Genomic DNA, 22758 nt, shown 5'->3' on the forward strand with positions numbered 1-22758 from the left:
CAATGATTTTTAATATCAAATAAAACTTTTAGCAATGTCAAATTCAAAAGCTCTGATCTAAATGGAAAAGGCCAGGCCAGGGGAAGAGAAAGAGAGCATGCCTCTTTTAGAAAAAATTCCATAAAGCCTACCTTCTGCCAACAGCCAGGCATGGGTAATCCATCTGGCCCCTGTTTTAAAGAGAAGGATAGCAATTCCTCAGGCTCCACAAAAGTGATCATACTTTCTAATTCACATGCTCAGAGGCTTAAAAATGGATTTCTACTCATTAGTCATAGAAATCTTTTTCTAATTATAACATCTTCCAATACCCAACATGAGTAAAAATGAAGAAATTCATGTTTTTCTAGAGAGAGTGCACATTTTGAAAACCCATAAAAGAAAAATAGAAAAACCAAAAGAAAAAATTTGAAAACCCAATAGAAAAAATAAGCCTAATTTTGAGAAAGTAATTTACAAAGCATGGTGGGCTACTTAGTTCTGTCTTTAGATAGTAAATTTGTATTATTTCTTTTAGTTATTAAAACACGTTTCACACTTATTTTTATTAAATAAACTGAAATAACTTCACTTCCTGGTCACTATGGTCTATGGTTGAATGAATGATAATGATGAATAATCAATGATGAACCATTTCTATCTGAAGTTTATAGCTCTTCACACATTATTTTTCAATTTTCTATATTGAAGGAAGATGTAGTAGAATATATTTAATCAATTGAATGAGAACATAGGCAGCCTATCTATATCTTTACAGTAAAATGTTATCCAGTCAATTTTTCTATTAAAATTTTTCAGAAGCCAGTTAACAAGTTCTGAGTAAACAGAGAATTCCTAAATGTTGCAGAATTTATTTTTTATTTAAAGCGTAAATGCTCTTCAGATACAAATGATACAAAAAAAGGAGGAAGAGTTGGTATATGATGAGGCATGCTTATATTTTCTTCCCACAAAATGATTATAAAATATTATTTATTATCATTACCAAGCAAACAAAATGAAAGACTGTGCACTTCATATTGATATTTTCTAATTGTAGTTATGAACTGAAATAACTTTTTTCTATAAATATAATCTCTTATAGGACATGAGATACATAAAGTTATCTTTGTAGAATCATGCTTAGCACTAAAAAATAATATAAGAACATGCAGACCAAGTATAACCATCAACGCAACCATAAAATGTTTTCTGTTATACCTCAGAATATATTAACATACTGTCTAACAAATGTAAAAAAGCCCACTTTGAAAAAGCTTTATAAACACTTGGGAAAAATTCAATGATGCCAGATTGGTACAAGGAGAGGGATCACCCGCAGAATTTTAGATTTTAGTATAAGGAGGATTTTGAGTTCATGCCAATGGAGATAAGGGAGTTCTGTCTGTTTTTAGGAAAGTAAGTTTCAAAAGGAGAGACCATTAAATTGAGAGGGTTATATGATAAGGAAGAGGGTTTGGGCTGTAGACTATGGTCATCTTTAGAAGCTCAAAGAAGCTTGGCTTACTTCCCCACGGTCTCTTAATAGCATCCCCTAGAAATGGCTAACTCTTGACTGCAGAAGCTTAATGCTGTAGGCTCGGCCTTATTTTCAACCTGAGAGAAAATTCATTGGAAGAGGCAAAAATGCCTTTACTTCCTTTATAGGAAAAGAAAAAAAGTTCAACGCAGGAGTAACACCCAAAGTTATGGTTTAGCTGTGCCTTTACACAGAAGCTTTCCATACACTTTAATGTAACCTTTAAATATTTATTGAATAAATTAATATCCCCAGAAGGCAGACACGGTGGTCATGCCAGTTGTGAGAACGAGGTTAGGAGATTAATTTGCAGTTGCTGATAGAAATGCATGCTTGCTCTCTTCACTTGGCAGGGTTGCTGAAGGAGCTGTTCATGCACATGCATGTAGTGTGTTTATCATGTAAAGCTTGGTCCAGAAGCACCACTTTACACCAATAAAGATGAATATGTAATAAACAAAGGAACCGCATGCAGGGAGGTAGGAAAGAGAAATACTGTACCAATTGGCAAGGGGCATCCAGCCCATCCAGGCCAGGCTGGCCTGGCTCCCCTTTTTCCCCCTTAATGCCACGGAATCCCTGTTTGTAAAGATTAACTCATAACGTTACTAACAAGAAATCATTTACATACAAATTCTGCTAAAGAAATAAAACACAATAAGAAGAGGCTGGGAGAGGAGCAACTCTGAAGTGAAAGGTAACATGCGGTGAGGTTGGCCAGAGCTTCACGAACAAGGAGGGCTCGTCTGGGAGCTGCACCCTGTTTTTGAGAGGTACGGAATCGTGTCGGTTCCTCTTCAGATCATAGACATTCGCACTGGATCAATACTTGAGTGTTAAGAAACCAGGCAGAGCTGGTGGCCAGAGACAAGGTGTGGACCATACCAGGATGACCTGGATGGACACTCCCGGTACTTTGAAATCCCTGGGAAATGACCCCATCCAGAACCCCTGCTGTTGCAGGTCCCTCCAGCTTGCTCCTCTCCCACCTCATCCCTCCACATGAGACATCTGGAGACAGAGTTCCATGAGTCAGACATACCAACGGGCAAGGTGCATCTAATCCAGGAGCACCCTGTTCTCCTTTCTCCCCTTTAGGCCCCTTTTTGCCTTTCTTTCCCTTTTCCCCCTGTGGATACAAGGGTTTAAATAAAAGACAGGTTTTATTGGGGGAGGGAATAATGGTGATTCAAAACATGATTTAGCCAATAAAATCTGGAAGGGCATTTACCACCGGTTTAGGTAAAGGCATGATGTGATAAAAATGACAGAGTGACAGGGGATTCTGGGCAGCAACCTGTGGCATTGTATTCACAATACTCGTGAGATAATAGAAGGAGACCTAACAGGTCGACCTATCAGAAAGGAGCACCAGAGCTGACAGAGAACCCAGTGCCGTCATCCTTTCGAGAGAGGTGTTCCTGCCGTGGATCCGGAGAGGGCGGGTGTGTGACAGATGCCAACTGTACTGCAGCCAGCCAGCGGCAGGTGAAGTTCAGAGGAATAGTGGATACCTTGCCCAATTTTCAATACCTATCAACTTGCTTTTGTCCTAATCCTACAATGGATGAAAGCTTCACTGAGCCAGAGGAAAAGAACATTAACAGCTTCTACCTTTTTGAAATATAGCGACCATTTTTTTTAGCTCTCATTAAAAATTATTCAGTGTATTTAAATATGCTTTCATATCTTTTAACATTTTTTTCAGGGAAATGAAGAACAAGTATTTTTCTTAGTCGGTCAGGTAAATAAATTTTAAAAGTGCTAATACTTCTCAGTAATATCAATTGGAGAAACAGACTTATTTATAAACCCAGGGATCTTCTTTAATTCACTCTTATTGATCTCATGCCAGGTGTTTGCCATGGTAAATGGGTTTCCAGATTACTTACAAATGCCCCCCACAAAAAAATCTGTTCAGGAGAGGAAGAGCAGTTTGGACTCAGTTGAGCTAACACTAAAAATGAGGTAGGCAGGATAATTACATAGTGGGAATGTAGCCATGAAAATTAGTATTAGGAATCAAGGTAAAGGTTGTGGAAATCTGCGTGGATCAGAGGGATGGAGGAACTTAGGAAAGGAGGCAAAAGGAGGAGAAGGAAGGAATGCACCTCAGCTGTTTCACATTAACATAAATATCTGCATATTTATAGACGAGAAGTTGGTGAGTACAGAATACAAAATACAATACATATTTAAATCAGCATAGTCATTTTGCAATCAGGATGGCAGTTGCGATAAAGCTGAATAATTTCAGAAGCAAAACAACATGAATAGTCAAAGTGAAAAGACACACACGTAACAGAAATATATGAGATGTGCATTCAAATTAGTGTATTCATTCTGACTGTGTGAGCAAAAGCCCCTCATTTATCTCCTGTGTACCAAAAGATTGCATCAGAAGGCTCAGAATCAGAAACACTTGGGCTCCTTTCATACTGGCAAAGGAGAAATGCTGTGTGGTTTTGTTGATCCTGATTAAAGACAAAGACCTGAGAAGCCAGGGCGAAATGGCGGCAGGTGCGACGGGAGGGAAGATGGGAGGCACGTTCGGGAGGAAATTGCTCACTCGTGCAAAATGTGTAAACATCCTTCCTCAGCAAGTAAGTTCAGGGCCATGACATAAAACTGATTTAACCTTGTTTGTGTGAGCTCTTTCCTCTCAGGATGAAGCGGGCTCTTCATGTGGGTGTGACTGACACCAGGTGCGTTAGGTGTTATCAATTTAGAATTCACTTCATTGTTTGGTGAACCAACTCATATTAATAATTCGATAGAAGAGCACTGTCATACGAATGTTGAGTGAACCGGCTATAGGAATAATTTTTCAGTAATATAATTTGGTAAACTTCATGGGAAACAGACAGTATTATATGCAAAGGATAATACATCAGTGTTATTGCTAATCAGCATAGTTGTGTAACAGCTAGAGATGCTCTACGTAACACAAAACCATCTGTCCTTGTGGGGGTGAGTGCGTGAGGGCTCCTCTATAGCTATCTCCCATGTCGAAGAGGGATGCACAGACATGGAGTGTTCACATCTCGAATGTCATTTTCCTAAACACAAAACTCCTACATATGAAATCTGACATGTGGAAATGTTTCATATGGGTGATTAACATTTTTCTGAGAGTGAAATTTGCAGCTTCATGTTTTTGTAAGTTACGATCCTGGTAATTTCTTCTTTGTTTCAAAGAGCATTAGAAATGAATATTCTCATAATAGTGACATGTTTTGGGGTAAGGTTTTAGACTCGCACAACCCCATTAGGTAAATATAAAATCTGTAATCTTTACAGCACAATTGCCTTGAGCTAAAATACATGATTTCTCTCTAAACATTTATATTTTATAGTTAGAATTTATTATGAAGAACAAAAAAAATTCTATTTTTTGCCTCAGTTTCCTTGTTTGTGAAATGGGCACAAAACAGCACCAACCTCAGGTTGTTATCAGAATTTAAAAAACTTAACCTGTGTCAAGCTTTTGGAAAAACACTGAGTACTCAATAAATGCGATGATATCGATGACGACGGTGGTGGAGGTGCTGTTACAGGAGCGCGCACAGGAGCTCACTGACCGGCGGAAGGTAAGTGACCTTTCAGGCTGTGGCTCACAGGGCGGCCTTCAGACCGCCCCTTCTTTGACGATTCTCACTCAACCTTGGTTTTCAACAGCTGTGAACTTCGTGGTTAATGGAAATTAACAATGAAGTTTTGAAAACTTCACGGTTGAAGAAAATAGTGTGTTGTTTCGCAGATCAGGACATGATTGAATCGGGGAAATAGAATTGGTTTAAATTTGAACTGTGAAAGTATAATTTCAGCCATTTTATGATTTTCACTATTCTATTGAGGTGCCCAGCTTTTGTTTGCTTCTTTTGCTGTGTCTGGTGTAAAAAAAAATTACTCTTCAAAGATCTAAGCAAAGATCTAAGCAAAGGGGATCTAAGCAAAGATCAATAAACAGTAACTAGTATTATTTTTGCTATTGTTATTATTCACACAATATGGGAAAGAAAAAAGTGATTTTGAAAACCCATGATCTAACTTTTACTTTCAAATATGAAACCATTTTGTTTGATTTTGGCTCCTACCATACCCTGGAGCTGATGGTCCTGAGACAGAACCAAAACACAACCTCGTAAAATACACCAGCATCTTCATTAGAAACATCTGCAGCAGCAACAGCAGCAAGTCCTGGACCCTGCCTACTGGGTTCATTGGGGTTTATCAGTCACACTGCTTCTATTTTCCAACAAAAAAAAAATCCAGATACAGAACCTAACTTCTGTTTCTTCATGGGAACATTGTAAGGATAATTGAAGTGTGGGTTTTTACCACATTAGGTGAACTCTGCCAGAAAACCACTACAGATTTGTGCTATTTCGGTTCCTATTAATGCGTAATAAATGCTTTTTTTTTCATTTTCAAGAATCCCTGAACATTACATCTTTCAACACATTGGTGTCAGATAGTTGAAAAATTGTAGCCTGGCTCTCTGGGGATTATAATGTTTTTTCTTCTATACTAGTGCTCTTATGTTCAGTGGTATAGCCTTCTTCATTCCACTGTGAAGACCTGATGCCTTAGATCAAGCATCGGCCTGTTTCTGGAGCACAGGATGGAGAGAGATTTAATGTAGGAAAGGATCACACAGGTTGAACAGCAAAGCAGACAGCATGAGAAAAACCAAGCAGGCACATGCTGGGATGGAGGGGTCACCTTTTCTCCCTTTTCTCCTAGGTCACCCTTCTCGCCGCGTGGACCAGGGAAGCCCTGTAGGATAAAAAGCAAACCAAGGATACTTGCTGATGTAACTGTGGCAAGACCAAATTCAAAAAAATAAATGTAAAATCTCACGTTTCTCAACAAAGATATAAAGAAAAATGGCAAGCCCAACAATCTCAAAATGTAGGTAAAGTAGAACTTAGAAATAATAGTTTACTAACATGTCAATTATCTACATACAACAGCATTCTTCCCAGGAAATGTCCAGTGGAGGGAATATCAGGGTCCAAGTTTGGATCCTGACAAGTTTACTGCTCTGTGTGGCCTTATGCAAATCACTTACCTCAGCGTGTTAGTGCCTTGTCTGTAAAATGGGGTCCCTGATATCTACTACACAACTGTGACTATTAAATGCAACAGTATAAAGTGCCAGAACTATGTCTGCGCATACCAGGTGCTCAGTAAACAGTAACTAGTATTATTTTTGCTATTGTTATTATTCACACCATACGGGAAAGCAGTGCTCATTTCCAGAGGCATTTACTTTTGAGATTCTCTATATTTATAGAATTATAAGATATAGATGGGCTTTATGCTAAAGGAAAAAATATCGCATTAGAGCTTTGACAATAGATATAATACGCCATTACCTAAGGGTGGTGTGTGAAAGGTACTTCAATTTTATGCATATTTTAAAATAAGTGGTTTACCTGCAAATGTTGAGAGTGTCCCTGGTTTGGGAAAGTATTTTTAAGTGGCAGTATCAACTGCCTGTTATTAATTTTATATTAGATCTTTTTTTTCCTTTTATGTTTAATTTATGCAAATACTTCTGGTGTATTTTATGTTGCTGTCTATATGCACAGCAATAGATATTGTATGCGTAACTATGTCCACAGAAACAGTAAGAAGTATTCTCGCTGTTATTGATGATGGAGACCATCAGCATCTACTATTATAGGAAGATGTTCATTGCACATATTACTTACATCAAGACCAGGCTCTCCATCTTTCCCCTGCCAAAGAACCACAGTAGCTACATTAGTGTTCCTAGGTTTCACGGACAGGTTATTGTTCTATTTAAGGCTGCCTGGACATGCAACACTAGTATTAGAGCTAGTTCAAAAAGGTGAAAAAGATTCTTTGTTGATTAGTAATATACATTTCTTTCACTAAATCCAGTGAAGAGACTGTTAATGTTGCTGTTAAAAGTCATGAAAAGTTTTTCTTCTATTTCAGGTTAAATAGTTTTTATTTTGCTGAAGTTGAATGCTTGGTATCAAAGTTATCAATCCAGGAGAAAGGTGAAAATAGTTTAGTTGATTTAAAAACACACCAGCGCTAATAAAGTATGCAAGTTATTGCTGCTTTAATTTGATAACTGAGTAGTTAGTTTGTAAATGAGTTAAAAAGGTAGCAACGTGGTTGTTAAATACAGTTTGAATTCTCCTAGATGTGCACCTTGTCCGCAAATACTGGGGGTGTGAGGGTCACACCTCAAACTCTGTTTTTTTTTTTTAAGTATATTTTATTGATTATGCTATTACAGTTTTCCCAATTTTTTCTCCTTTATCCCCACTATGCCCTGCACCTCCCCTGCCTTTTATTTCATATCCATGGGTTGTACATATAAGTGAGCTCTGCAAACGCAGGATCCCAAGCCGTGAGAGGAGTCACGTGATCGTCGTGCTGGGACTGCACCTGCACTCTCAGGGCGCGGCTGGCTGGGTGGCGACCCCGTCAGCAACGGTTCACCTGGTTACCGAGAGGGTGCTTTAATTCTGTCAGCTGAAATCTATTTCAGAATGAGCCTTCACTTGAAATGTATTTTAAAATCAGCCTCTCTTTTAGCATTGAAGTAATCATGGTTTAGTCTGTTACTTCACAAAAACCGAAAGTACAAGGTATGTGGAAGGTACACAGCATAAACCTTAATACCCCATACGCTTCTACTGTAGTCCTTCTCTACCCCATGGAATCAGTTATGAGTATCCGAAAGATAATGTCCTGAAGCAGACCTGAGGCCTCAATTAGAAGTCTGTGTAATTGAGAATATTTAGAAGACGGAACACTCTCCACATTCCATGTTCTGAAGGTCCATTGCCATCACAGTGACTTAAAGGGACCGGAGCCATCAAAGTCATCATAAACATCAATTTGAGAATTAACTTTTCTTTGTAAAAGCAGTGTCAGTGGGTAATCTATGAGAACAGGCCAAGTCTGCAGAAAGTTGTTTATTTAAATAAAGCTTCTACAGCCACTTTTGGTAGAGTGACCTCCCAAAAGAAGTTCCCGTTAGGGCTGAGCAGTCAGGCGGCCCAGGGATGGCGTCATCAGACAGTGAGCCTCCTGCCTTTAGGTCAGAACTGTGCATCTCATGGACAAGCTCAGATCTTCTCAGTGTTGTGAAGGGCAGGGGTGCGCGTCTGCACGCAAGTGGGAGAATGTGACACAAATATACCCCTTTCTGGGGGACATGGTGACATCAGGGTTGTAGAGAATTAGTGGGCTGCTCGCTGGCCCTGTAAGGTGATTAATTGGCCCCGTGAGGGGAGGGTTAACCATGCCAGTGACAGGTGATTGTGCAGTGAAGGGGGAGGCGCACAGAGACAGAGAACTCACAGGCAGACCATAGGGTCCTCTGGGTCCTGGCTCCCCCACAGCTCCTTTTTCACCCTAAAATGAAAGGCAGAAAGTTCAAATCATACCCAAACACCATTATTCACACATGCACCCTAAAGGCCTATGTATAAAGCCTCCATTTGAAGTGTCAGTCTATCAAAATGCTGAAGATTCAGGCTCTTTCAACGTCGCTGCCAATGATACAGTAAAAGTCATCTACGTTAGACTGTTTCGCTAAGTCACCTTGGAGAGAGGGGCTGGTTGTGCAAAAGGACCAGCATGTCTAGGATGCTATACTTGGGTTATTTTGGCACTAGTGTGAAACATTTATGTGTTGTTAATTACTTTCAGTTACTACCTTTTTAAAACTATATGAATAAAATGTCTTTTTTTTTCTTTCTGTTAAATGTCTCTTCCTCGGTGAGGCCTTCCGGAGCTCACACGGCACACGCAGGGAGACATACGCAGGTTATAACCTGAGTATTCTTCACCGAGCTCATCACTGGGATATTCACACTCGGGTGCCAGGGCCTCTGGCTTGTTCCCTGTGGCACGCCCATGGCCTACAGTAGTGTCTGGAACATCAGTAAATATCTGTTAATTAATAAGTCAAATCACATTAATATAACCATGTACCTGTTCATCTCCTTTTCTTAAAAAAAAAAGAGGGTTTAAAAACTGTTATTATCATCTACTAAGTGCCTGGTAACCTTCATGGCTCTCTCTCCACGTGCCTATATAAGTAGACTAGCATGCCTTGGCTTAAATGTCAATCTTGAATGCTTCTGGAGAATAAATGCAATTGGAGGTCCCATGATTGTGAAATATAACTGTGATGACAGAGAAAGAGGTGTTCTGCATTTCAAGGAGAGTCCTCCTCCGCCACCATCTCTAACATTCATGTCTTTGTCAGGATTTAGCATGACCACTTCAGGAGCTATATGCTGTTTACATGAGCAGCCAAACAGAAAATGTTGCTACCTTCTTTTATCACATTCCTGAAGAAGTTTAAAGGTTAGCAATTTTTTTTCATGGGTAAAATGCCAAGCTTATAACTGCGTGAAGATCCAAGTATGCTGCTGTGCTTCTCTGTGCTCTGGGTTCCTTTGGACCACACTTCAAGTCTCTGCTACTATTTTTTAAAAATCTAACTTTAGGGATTGGTGGATCATGTTGGCACTGCCACCTAAAAGCATATAAAGAATAGGGAGATTACTGCAAGTAAACATGATAAGTGGTTTTGAACTTTATGTTCATTACTGAAGGAACAGCAATTGCCTTCAGGAAAGTCCAGGCTTTGGAGACAACGTTGAAATTTGAACTCCAGTTCTGCCATCACTGGCCATACGGCCTAAGGTAACTTTCTTAACTTTTGTGTGCCTGAATTTCAATGGCTGTAAAAAGAATTTTTCTAGAGACAAATGTAATGATAAAATATGAAATTTATTGTTGCCAAATAATATGTCCCATACATAGTAGCTATCATTATTATTATACAATTAGAGGTCTTAAGTTTAATTTAAAAGGGCGTGGCAACTCAAAGATCACTTAATTCAAAATAAATTTATTTTGCCTTGAACTGGCAGTATTCTTTATGGTCTTTAATTAAAGATGTGTGTGGGAGTAGTGGGAGGTGGGGGTTTGAAGGAGGGCTCTTATAACCTGGAGGAGATCTACTTTAAAAAACTCAGCAGATTAGAGTAGATTTAATTGAAAAAATCTCCACAGATTACATTTATGTACCTATTCCCTGCTTTGATTGACTACAGTGGCTTTATTTTGCTTTAAAACTGAACATACCATGGCTTATTTGAATTAAGTTGTCACTAAAACCTTTGTCTTTGGAACTTCTCTGATAGAAATGCCCACCCCGAACAATGACTTTAAGCTAACAATGTCCATCCCATTTCCCTCGCCAGTGGGGACTTCAGAAGCGGATACAAGGTGTGGGAGGCCTCGGCTGAGGAGCCATGGGGAGGGCTCCTTGCTCAAGGGGGAGGAGGGCTCCGGGTGCTCTCTGCGCTGCCCTCCAGGAAGGAGCGGGGTTTAGAGCCACTGTCACCAACGTGCCAGCTGTCAGAAGACAAAGGCAGCATGTGGAAAGAGCACAGAAGCAAAGCTGAGAGTCCCTCCTTTGAACATTTTGTTACACGAAACAATAAATATCTTTATTGTTTAAGGCATCTGAGTTGAAGTTCTGTCACTTAGAGCTAAAAGCATCCTAATGGTCCCAGCTCGAAAACTTTCAGGAGTGAAATATCGACACGGGGATTGGAATGTGCAACTTCTTTTCCTGGATTAAATAATTCTAAAACCCTTTGAACCTCTCAAATTTAACGTCCTCTACACAGTTCCTGGGCAGTTACAAGGCCAGATGAGGAAACGGACTGGAGGCAGGTACCAGCAGGTGCTTAAAGAGCTGAACACTAACGGTGTCCATCATGGGTTGGACCATTTCTGGATAAAATGGCCTATCAAGTGCCTGGTTTCCTTTAGCTGGTCCAATTTATTCAGGCTCTTTAATGTGCATGTCTACACTAAGGAATTGTTCTAGAATGACCCCGTTTCCTGGTTCCTCCCAATTTAACATTGGAAACTTTTCAAGAAAAGTCCAGGTGGCGCCTCAATCAACAACCACTGAGAACCACACTCCAGTTCAGCACCTTGGGTGAGGGGCACTTAGAGAGCACTGATGCGTGATCCAGCGAAGATCGTTCACATGCTGAGTAAACACAAGTGGAACACTTCACACTGCACACCATCTGACTTAAACTATGCCATCCAAAATTCTTAGAGATTTCACTTGCTCTCCTGGTTAATTCTGCCCGAGGGCCGAGACCTGATACTCTTGTGACACTGTGGAGCTATCGGAAGTAGCAGCTGATTTACCAAATGGCAAACCCTCTTGAGCCCCAGGGCATCCTGCCAAAAGATTACTTGAGATTTGCTGCTCCATTTTTAGTAAATGTACTGAATTTCTTGATACAATGCTTAAATGGTTCAGCACTAGGGACTCTTGGCTTTCAAATATTTTTAATTACGATGATCTTCATAAGTCATTGACTTGATCTTAGAAATAAGATCAAATAAAGATCAGATTATACATTCCCTTGAGACTCACCTCCTTCTAGAAGCACTCAGACCAAGCCAGCCTTCCTCATTGCTGTATATACTGCCTGTACCTATTTGTATTCACTTTGGCCTCATTATCTGTTTTGGGTTTTTTGCTGGGGGTTTTTGCAGATTTTTTTCCCTGTGCAATTAGGTTGTAAACTCTTCCAGATCAGGGCAAAGAGCTGTTTCCTTTATAGCACTGAATAAATATATGCAGTATATTAGTAAAAGATTATAGATGAGGAATTGATTGTAATGTTATTTAATTCACTGGAGCAAAATAGACTTTACATAAAAGGGAGGAGAGTGTTTCTCTTTCCCACTAGAAGTTGTATACATCATGACATGTGATAAATATTTACCAAATGAGTGAATTCAATTTACAGAACATGGAATTGGGGGGTATGCCAAAGAAATTGCTAGGTGAGCCCTCTATTTTAAAGCAAATTAGTACAGATTGATGAAACTCCACCTAGCTTTGAAAGACCAGAAACTTGAACAATGAATTATTTCAACATTTTGAAGCCTTCACTCCTAGGATCCTTTCCTTACACCCCATCCCGGATGGTGAGGAAACTGGCGATGCAGTTTCACCCAGACACACAGGTACAGCCCAGTCTTCCAATGTGAGGAAAAGAAGTGGGAGGAAGAGGGAGCGAGGTTCCAGACAGACAACCAGCTGCTGAGGCGGCAGCACATTTTTCTGTGTCAGATATTTATCTTCTGCTCTGTCTTTTCTCCCAAGGATATGGAAACATGGCCTAGCAATAGAGAGGTTAGTGAAAGGTTTTTGTTTTATAATGCACTGAAATTATTTCCGTATGGCTACAGAAAAATAGGCTATTCTTTCTTTCTCCTTCCTCCTCTTCTTCTTTTTGTAAACAGGAACATGTGTAACTGCGTGGAGGAGAATACTTAGGTTTTGTCATTTTCTTTAAGAAAAGTTATGACTTACTCTCAATGAATACGGTAGCTTTATATGAAAGATTATCAACCAGAATATGCAGTCCTGGAAATTTTAGCCCCTTTGACTTCTATCTACTGGATTAAGGCCAAATAAAAATATCTTCCTTATGGGTTCAGAAGAAATGGTCTGAGCTATTTATTAAGCTATGTAAATGTATGCATTGTTTTCTATAAGGCCGCCACATTCCACGTTAATACGCTGCTGTTCTCTCAGTGTGATGGCTCTGAATAGAACTTAAGATGATATCTATTTTCATGGAATATTAGATAGCTCTTTGTTTCTCTTGGGAAATGAACAGTTCAGGTCAAGTAAAATGAAGACAATGCTCTATCTAGGTCACAGCTTAGAAACCTCAGGGGCAACTTACTCTTTCTCCTTTGGGACCTGCAGGGCCATGGGGTCCCATAGGGCCATCTGTACCCTAAAGGAAAGATAAAAACAAGATCATATGAGACATATCCCAAGGGCTATCAGAAAGGCAGCTGTAATTTATCCTGGACCTTTCCTGGGTGAATGACGCCTGAGAATGTCAGTAAGACAACTCATCTTGCAAAGTGCTTTATACTCGAGCCTTTCTGGCCAGTAGTTTTCAAGAAACTCATGCAGAAGGGATGAATTATAGAACTGTATATTTCAATGAAGGGCACACACACAAAGCTGTATATCATGCTTAATTATATATTCCCTCCCCAACTAAACAGAACCTCTTCACTTTGCCCCCATAATCTTTTTTAAAAAAGCAATAGTTTTTCCTTCCTATCACCTCTACTTGGCACTCATTCTCCACCCCAACATCACCCCCACTTCTTTGGCCACTGATGCTCTGAAGCCTTGTATTCAGCTGTTTAAGAGGCTTGAACAGTTACACAAGTGGAAAAGAATTAAATGAATGAGAACTGTATTCAAACCAAACTTTCTTCAGCTCTGTTGGGAGCAGCGGGGGGCTTAGAGGGGAGGAATTATTCTCGCAGGTTCTGTTGTGGTGGCTGAAGTCACCAGGCTTACGAGGCATAAACCAGGCAGCTGATGCTTTAACGGCATAATTGCCTTCTGGCCTCCTGCTTTAGGATTAGGATTTCTGTGGCAGATGAGATGACATCTGAGTGAACACAGGAACACTGAGGTCCAGGAAAAACAATGACTGCCTGAAGGTGAAAGCCTGAAGAAGGGTTTTAGAATTGAAGAGCTCAAGTTTCTTTTTTGATTCTTAAAACTGGAGCAAGGACTTCAATATATTTGCTCATTTTCTGGAAGACTATCCTTAGACTTGCAAAGAATTTATTACAGAATTTGCAAAGGAAACTATTCAGAACAAGTTTTTGTAGTGTTCTTTATTTCTCTTCTGTTCTTGTTTATTCTGATAGAGCCTTGTGGTATGGAATAATTCAGGGCTTTACATTCACTCTAATGTAGGTGAATTCTCATCATCTTAAACTGATCTTTTACTCTCTGAACTCAGCGTTCACTTCCAGAAGACTTGTGATTACTGAGTATCAGAGGCTGAAATTTAAGAGATGGAGCTGTTAAGAGCCAAAAAAAAAAAGACAAAATGACAGAAGACAGACGAGTCATTTTGATGAACAGAGATTTGAAAGTTAGTTCCAATGAAGAAGCTACATTTCTAATATAAACATAAACATAAAAGGAAAAGGAAGTTAAAATAAATTCACATGATTTTAATCCCTTCAGAGGCCCTCTCTCATGGAATTACAGGAAATGTCCATCAGTTATGAAAAAACCTGTCAGGATCCAAGACAGCGATGCCAGTTAGAGTGGACATTCGCACCTAGCAAGCAGTCCAAACCCGAATTCCGTGCTCTGTAGGCAAGGCTGTGTGTCTAATAGAGCTACAGCTGGGGCCCTGCTCACCTTTCCCTTTTCTGCCTCTATCCCTGTCCACCTTCACGTTTCACCCCAGTCCTAGGCACCCTGCACCCTCATCTTTCAATGAGAGCACAGGAGCGAAAAGGGTCTGTCCTGAAGCACAGAATTCATAGCCACAAACGCGCTGGAGCAAGACGAGGCACTGACTCACCCGGGCTCCTGGCTTTCCGTCTAAGCCAGATGCTCCCTGTGTGATTTGGTTGGTAGCAGGGTTGGTGGGTGTAACACGAATGACAAGAACAGAGATTAGTATGAGGTACCAATGAACAAGTGTAAAACTTCAAACAACATAATACCCAGTCACAGGGCTCTGGGATGAATACCACATTGCTACAAATTGTTAGTTAAAAAAAAAAACAAAACAAAACACAGGACAATAAACACCCCCACAGACGATGGCATTTTAATGACAATTCCATTTAACAAAATCTTATTTAGAAATCAAGTTAATGAGATTTATGGAGTGGACTGTAAAGTAGGCAACCAGTAACTGTCACAGGCTACTGACATCCATATGAAATTCATTTTCCAAAGACTGTACTATCCACAATATTTTTCTTTAAGTTCTGAAGGAAAAATAATGTCTAATCTCCTAAGAAAGGGATCATTATAATAATCAATCAAAGTTATCATCTTGGAGGAGGAAAAAAGAGCTCTAGTCTTGCTTGTTAAAATAGCATTTATGAATAACAAATGCAGAGCTTGAACCTGCCAAATGAGTCTGGATTTTACATGAACAATGGTCAAAGTTTTCTGGTTTGTCCCTAACTGTGTTCACAGTAGCCACCACTAGAGGGACTTCTAGGAACAGGAAAAAGCCAGAAATAGTCCATGAGTCACCTCAAACGAAACTGTTCCTCAGTTCACTTCAAAGAAACGTTGCATCAAAGTGTGAAAGGGAAGCGCTTTAAAAACCAATGCTGTGCCCAGGTAGTGCGTGCTTCTCTGCACCCCGGGCTCGAGACTGAGCCCAGCGCATGACTGAAAGATGACATTGTCAATGCTTATTTCAAGAATAAACACAATTACTTCTGTGACATGGCTTTTATATATCAAAACTCAAATATTTACTTATAGTCATTTAAAAATATCGATTATCTAATAATCAAGGAGTATTTAGGAAAGATAATGCACTCGCCGTATAATTCTCTTGGCAAGGTTGCGGAACTATTTTCCCATTTCGTGCTTGAGATGTACTCAATAAGACAAAATGAAGGGAAAACATCTATTCTAACTGTAAACTCTACCAATGATGCTGCACCATATATATTTTGAGTAATTTTCTATTCCATTTTATAATTCCTTCTTCATAACTGAGTCAGACTATAACTGCAAAATACATCTTTAGTTAGCAATGATTAAAAATTTTTAACAGTGTGTTGCTGTTTGTTTAATGCTAGCACCTGTAGAGTTCTACTAAATGTTGTATGAAACTTATTACTAGCCCTAAATTTGAAATTAGGGCAAACTTCTAAAAAATCAGATTAAGGGTTAAAATGAAATAGAAATCTAAATTTTCTTTTGCCTTTTGGTACCTTTTGTTTAGAGTCATCACTATTACAACATGTAAAAATCAATAGGGACATGTAACATTTTTGCACCGATAATACATTTACCTGCAATGTTGTTTAATGATTTACATATGTTATAGAGCTTTGATGCCTGATGTCCATGAATCTAACTGGTATGATTGAACCTATGCTCTAACACAAGGCTTATATCACTCACTCCATAAATGAATATATATCGAGCATCTCCGCATGCCTGGTTTATATAAGGCGCTGGTTATTAAGTAGAATGCCTTAGTTCTTATGATACAGTATCTTAATAAAATAAGCGGCCATCAATTTTTTTATGTGTAAAATGTGTATAAACTGTTTCCTGTTACCAATTTTATGTCATATTTTAATAATGTAACCTATAATTTTTTTATTGACTTTTACCAGCATTTACTGAATAGACATCGTAGTAGAAGCTCAAAAAGAAAACCTCATATTCGATAAACATTTTTTTTTTAAATCTGTTTTTAGTCGTTGTGGAAAGAAGACCGGCACTGTTCTGCCCTCCCCACTAGTGCCACAATAATCTCATAGGAGAGTGTTTCCAAAACAAACAACACACAACATTTAGACCACAGCGTGACTGATTCACGTGAGGAGCCACAGCGCCGACCTCAGGCCATCGACAAGGGCCGATTGCATACCTGCCACCAACAAAGGACTACACTTTGGGTGTTGAAGGAGCAAAAAAATTGAAGAATAATTTAAAATGCACTAAATTATGAAAATGTTTGGAGAAATTATCAGCACAATGCATTTTTAAAGAGGAGACTGATGCGAGAAGAATTGCCAGCTTTCCCAGAGGAAGGTCGGCGTGTGTGCAACTGGAGGGCGGAACACTTACGGCGTTGTGTGCTATGGGTCTTCCTCTGACAGGGAGCAGGTGTCAGAAGGCAAACCTGGGCTGAGCTCTGCACTAGCACAAGGCGTTTTCCAGTTACAGAAATCTCAACTATAAGGCAGTCGCTGAGTAAACCAGAGTTGTTACTTAAGGTAGGAAGGAAAGTCTGAGATGTGCACTGAAATGGAAAATCGTCTTTACTTACTGGAAGACCAAGGGGTCCTCTGTCACCCTTTTGACCTGGTTCACCCTTCAATCCTTTAACACCATTTAACCCTGGTTCGCCCTAAATGCAAAAGCAAATGCCAATTTTGGTTGCTGTCACGGGTGTTTCAACTGTGAGAGAAAAGAGCCAGTCTCTGAAATGGTTGCAGATTCCAGTTTTAGGAAACAGCGGAGTCAGGCTAGATTTGTCTGGTATCAGTTCAGTATTAATTTTTAAAACACTAAAAAGTTAACAAGCTGAAATTGACAAATAATATTCTAGGAAACCAAACTGCCCAGAAAGTGTTCCCTTTACCATCAAAATATATCTGCGTATAACTGAGGGCCTCGATTTTTCAGTTGTGTATCAAGGAAATGGGTGTTATGACAGACTGTTCTGACCCAGCGAATCAAAGACAATCAGAAGGGAGGATGCCGAAGGAGATTCAGCAATAAAAAACCTACTCTGCTGCAATGGAAAACTGGAATATGCAGGACAGTGTTACAAACAGACATTTTAAGCCTTTAAGCATTTTGCCCAGGGGAATGAGCTAAAAATATAGCAGCTGATGTTTGAAGTAATGCCATTAAGCGAGTCCTCATTCACTGACATTGCCAAGTTAGGTCCCTACACGGATTAATCAATAGAGGAGACAGCAAATAGCCAATCCCAGAAGAGAATAGGAAGATCACAGAACTTACATGTAGTAATTTCGTCTGCCCAATGTTAGAATAAAGAAGGTTTCCATTTAGCTTGGGGCGACAGGACAAAAGCCAGGGGAAGTGATAAATTTTGTCAATTCTTTCCTTTTATAGAAAAAAATCTAAGAATACAGTGCATCTATTTTCCATCAGCAGCAGCATGTGAGAAATAGAGTTCTGACTGCTTCACATTTCAACTTTTAAGCACAGACATTAAATTCATCAAGAAAATGTTGAGAGACTTGAAAGAAAGATGACTGCAGTCTCAAAGCCCTGTAGAGTCTTTCTGGGTGGGGTGGGAGTGGGGAGAGACTGGGTCTACCTGGCGGGAGGCTGGTATTTCCCTGTCTGTCTGATGATGGAGTCTGTGGGGTGCTGGAGTCTGGGGCCCTACCTGGACCTTGGTAGCACAGGAAATATGTATTTTTAATAAGCTTCCTGGTGATTCTTCTGGTCAGGAAATTCTGGGAAATAGCTCGCCCTTAGAACCATGGTATACATTTGAACTTCTAGAGGGGTCGCAAAGTAATGGGCCCATGTGGGCACAACCTAGTGGAATTTTAGATTCTAAAGATAGGATGGTCACAGTGCTGCCACTGTGAGAAATCCAAAAGTGCTCTGGTGGGTGAAGCTTGATCCTGGGGATGTCACAGAGCTAGAGTTAATGTGAGGTTAAGGCCAAGGCTCAATAGTCAACTTCAGTTACCTGGTCTGAACCTGAGATGCATGGCTTTTGTGTGTGTGTGGTCTCCCAGCAAGTGGTCTTGAGATGACCGAAAAGCAGGAAAGCCTTGGAAGGCTGTGAAATTCTTTGGTGAGGAATCATGCATTGATAGGAATGGTCATGAATTGAGAAGCTGAATGTATAAACAATCTAATTCAGTGGCAAAAAGACAAAATTTCAATGTGGGACCTAAATTTCAGTCCCGGATCTGTCATTTAATCAGCAGTGTAATTTAGGGTAAATAACCTAAATTTGCTGGGCCTATAGTTCATCATCTATACAATTAAAGAATCAGCATAGGTAGTCTATGAGGTCTTTGAAACTTTGTAAAAATTCTCTGAAGTCTATGATTTAAGTACAATTAAAGTTAAGTGTAGGCAAAAAAAATCATTGCATTTTACATATCAAAAGAATCTTGGGCATTTATTAATTTAAGGGTAATGGGATACTGAATCGCTCACGGAATTAAAAACACAGTCTTAATGGCTCCAACCTGAGTTTTTATGATTGGGCCGCTCTTTGGGGTGTCTTAACATCCGAGGAGAAGCCAAGAGTGGGAAAAGAGGCCCAGAGAGGTTAGATGACTGCTAAGACCACAAAGCCGACAGATAGATGGGCTCTCTTTTCCGACCCCCAGGAAAATGCTCTTACCCCAAACTATAACCCGTGATTCTGAGGCACTGTTACTCATGGGTCTTACCAGCACGTACGGTAATCTACAAAGAATAAAGAGGCATGGACGCCTCCCACACTTGGGTGAGTCACCTGTCTGACCAAGGGAAAACTCGGAGCTCTGGAGTCAGACCCATAGCTCCGCCATCTCTAGAGCTGCGTGAGCCCGGGGGAGCCTTCAGAGGAGAGGGTGGGTTGCCCTTCTGATGTCTAGGACCAAGACTGACTGTATGTGCTCTCTCACCCTTCACCATTTACATGTACCAACTCACTACTGAGGAGCTTTCAAGAGTACTCGAACCTTCTCTCAAACAGCCTTGTGGACTAGTGATTTTTTTCTGTTCAGAACAAAGCAACAAATCACAAGAAAACAAAACAACTGACGTTCATTGGGTGCTTATCAACAACTGCACCAGATATTTTGCTACTAAACTATCACAACCCTATGTGGTAAGTTACCTAGTTGAGAAAAAAAGGATCAGACAGGATAAATAACCCACCCAAGGTGACACAGCCCGTCAGGGACAAAACTGAGATGAGATATCATCACACATGTTCCATGGAAAAAAGGGACTCTCTTTTAGGGCTCACTGTAATTCTCCAAGACTTCCTCTTGGTTCACATGAAGGCAGAGAGTAGGTGAGACCATCTTCACAACACAAGCTGCTCTAATGCTGAAGAGGTGGGGCTAGTCTCCATTGCTCTCTTGTTAATCCAGAGTGTATGTGTATGTCTCAAAGTATGAGATGCAGTCTCCTCAGTAGAGCGCACCTGATCCTCCTTGCTCCATTCTAGGTCGGTGACCTCCAGGAGGATACAAAATTAGGGTGCTGGACAGTCAAAGCACTTCATTGAGGACAAGCAAGAAGTATCAATAACATCTAAATGTACAACTAAACACACTATCATAAGGAAGCATCCAGCCTGGTCTGAGAATCTCATCAGATTTACTTCTCAATGGTGAGTTTTGAGTATATTATGATTAGTGATTTAAGAAATTCACGCAGTGACAAGGAAAAAAAGGCAAAATGAGGAATAATTCATCTCCAGGTGATATCACTTAAATTTTTTCTAAGTCATTCTGTGTTGTGAGAGCTAAACATCTGGATACTTAAAGGCTTAAAGATCATCAACATTCTTGACAAGTAAGTAAGACAGGACAGACATGCTTCCGTCATGCTGCTCCATGATTAACAGGGAAACAGAAATCCAACAACCAAGGGATTTGTTAGATTACCTTTGGTCCAGGAAGTCCGTGGGGTCCCTGAAAATGAAAAACACAGCTTTTAATTAAGAACTGATTCACTGTTTTCCAGCAGAAGTGATTATACAAAGTAACAAAAGAGCTGTGAAACCAGAATCCTTTTGTTTGAGCTACAGTTAGAGGCAGGACAGTTGGATGCTAGTACCTGGTGGAAGTCCCTTCCAGTTTCTGGATTGCTCTGCCATAGAAAATTTATTAACAGCAATGCTTTCTGATAAATATCTGTGAGAGGGCGGAAGGCGTCTAACGGGGTTATATGAAAGGAAAAAATAGAAAAAAAAAGTATTGTACTTAAATCCACACTGCTCCTGTTTCTCAAATCCCCATGAAAAAATCTAGGTGGAAAATGTGAGATACTTTATGAATTTGTAGAGAATACTGACAGGACTTAAAAGACAGAAATTTGCCAAAGAAAAGCCCCAGACTGTGAACACAGTGAAGAGGGGAACTGTACCATTACTGACTGTTCCAGACCCAGGCACTGAGGACTCGGAGGCAGAACAAAACGCAGAGACGGCAGTCAAGCCTGGAACCCTGTCAACTCACTCAATTCTACACTGAGGGGAGGACTCTAATGCAGTGGTGGTAAGAACTACTATTTAGAGTGTATTTATTTTTATGAAGGTGAGTTCTTCAAGGTTGTTGCAGCAAATGTTTACCAGTGGAAGGAAGCCATAATGTGTGCATGAATCAAAGCTTTCCCCCTGAATTTAAGGGAAAATCTAAATGTAGAGACTGATTAGCCAACCTAAATCAATGAAAATTTACTGTGAATTGCTTTAAACTTTTCAAGTAATTTAAATAAATATTGGAGAGAAGAGTAGTTACATACTCATCAGTGAAATCATACAAGAGTAGGAAAATGTTTTAACTAGCAAATATCTAGAAACTTGTTACATATGTCTATATTGGAATAATATTTTCTCTTTAGATAAGTTGCAGATAAACATTTCCAGGAAATGTTTGATATTTATCAAGTATTCTTATCTCATTTCAGTCATGATTTAAAATTCTTTTAGGTGAATTAACTTTATGATATGAACAGGATACAGAGTTTTTAAATTTAATCTCCTCACTTAAAGTTGAGGGAGTACAAAAACCCCAAAACTATGCCATTTGTTTTATTCTTAATAAATTCTTTAGCTGTTGAGAAAATAAGGTTAACTGTTATTGTTTTGTGGGTGAAATAATAGTAACAGATGTCGGAAACAGATGGCAGGGTCTGGGGCTCCGCTCTGGCGCTCGGAGCGTTCCAACGATGCTCTTCCTTAGAACGTACACAGTAGGGGAACGTGAGACCCGCTGTTCATTTAATCCGTAGGAGTGAGGACATAGTTTACTGAGGCACCAGAGACAAGCATGGGGCCTCAGAGGCTCCTGGACTTGTTTCCATCCTGCTCAGTCAAAAGCACTGGAAGCTCTCTGCCTCCCACGTTCTAGTCTTAACACAGTGGTCATTAGACATTTGGAGAATTACACTGGTTTAATGGCTGCCTCCCTCACTGGATGTAAGTTCTGCGAGGACATGGTCATTGCCTACATCGGTGGCTGAGGGACACCTGCAGTTACACACTGTGTCTGTCAAAGTATCACAAAAGTACAAAGGAAAAGACCCAGCAACGTATGGCATCTGTGGAAGTGAGCTTCAATTTTTATCATATTATTTCATAAATGTTCTCACTGGACATTTCATGAAAAGATGTTAGTCTTCAAAGTTGGTTAGAAACATTCATTAATGGTTACCAATATTAATTTTGTTTTGCTACTAATGGCCTAGAGCAGTGTTTAGAATGATTTTCCAGTGTTTGCGTTGTTAGAGTGGGGTAAAGTTTGCCAGATCTGTCTGTCTCCAACTTTCCTATCACAAAAGCTGCTCTATCTCTCCCCAACAGACGTGTTTGGGGGAGGGAAAGACAACACCGTAAAGTCAGTATATCTCAGAGCACCTCGTATTT

The 22758-nt window shown here is 39.9% G+C and overlaps 1 protein-coding gene across 1 annotated transcript in view; it reads right to left on the reverse strand.

Moving 5' to 3' along the window:
• Positions 1–1521: 1521 nt before the first annotated feature.
• The window catches only part of COL25A1 (collagen type XXV alpha 1 chain), a 472627-nt gene continuing 451390 nt past the window's right edge, over positions 1522–22758 (reverse strand). Inside the window, exons 28-35 of the mRNA XM_053657029.1 lie at positions 20777–20803; positions 14989–15024; positions 13321–13374; positions 8873–8926; positions 7240–7266; positions 6245–6298; positions 2021–2098; positions 1522–1596 (exon numbers count right to left, since the gene is read on the reverse strand). Of these exons, the coding sequence (XP_053513004.1) occupies positions 1522–1596; positions 2021–2098; positions 6245–6298; positions 7240–7266; positions 8873–8926; positions 13321–13374; positions 14989–15024; positions 20777–20803 (405 nt within the window). The remainder of the gene's footprint in view (positions 1597–2020; positions 2099–6244; positions 6299–7239; positions 7267–8872; positions 8927–13320; positions 13375–14988; positions 15025–20776; positions 20804–22758) is intronic.

The sequence above is a fragment of the Artibeus jamaicensis genome, unplaced genomic scaffold (genome assembly GCF_021234435.1).
Source record: "Artibeus jamaicensis isolate MK-2021 breed Jamaican fruit bat unplaced genomic scaffold, CSHL_Jam_final scaffold_3222, whole genome shotgun sequence".
NCBI classification, from domain to species: Eukaryota; Metazoa; Chordata; class Mammalia; order Chiroptera; family Phyllostomidae; genus Artibeus; species Artibeus jamaicensis.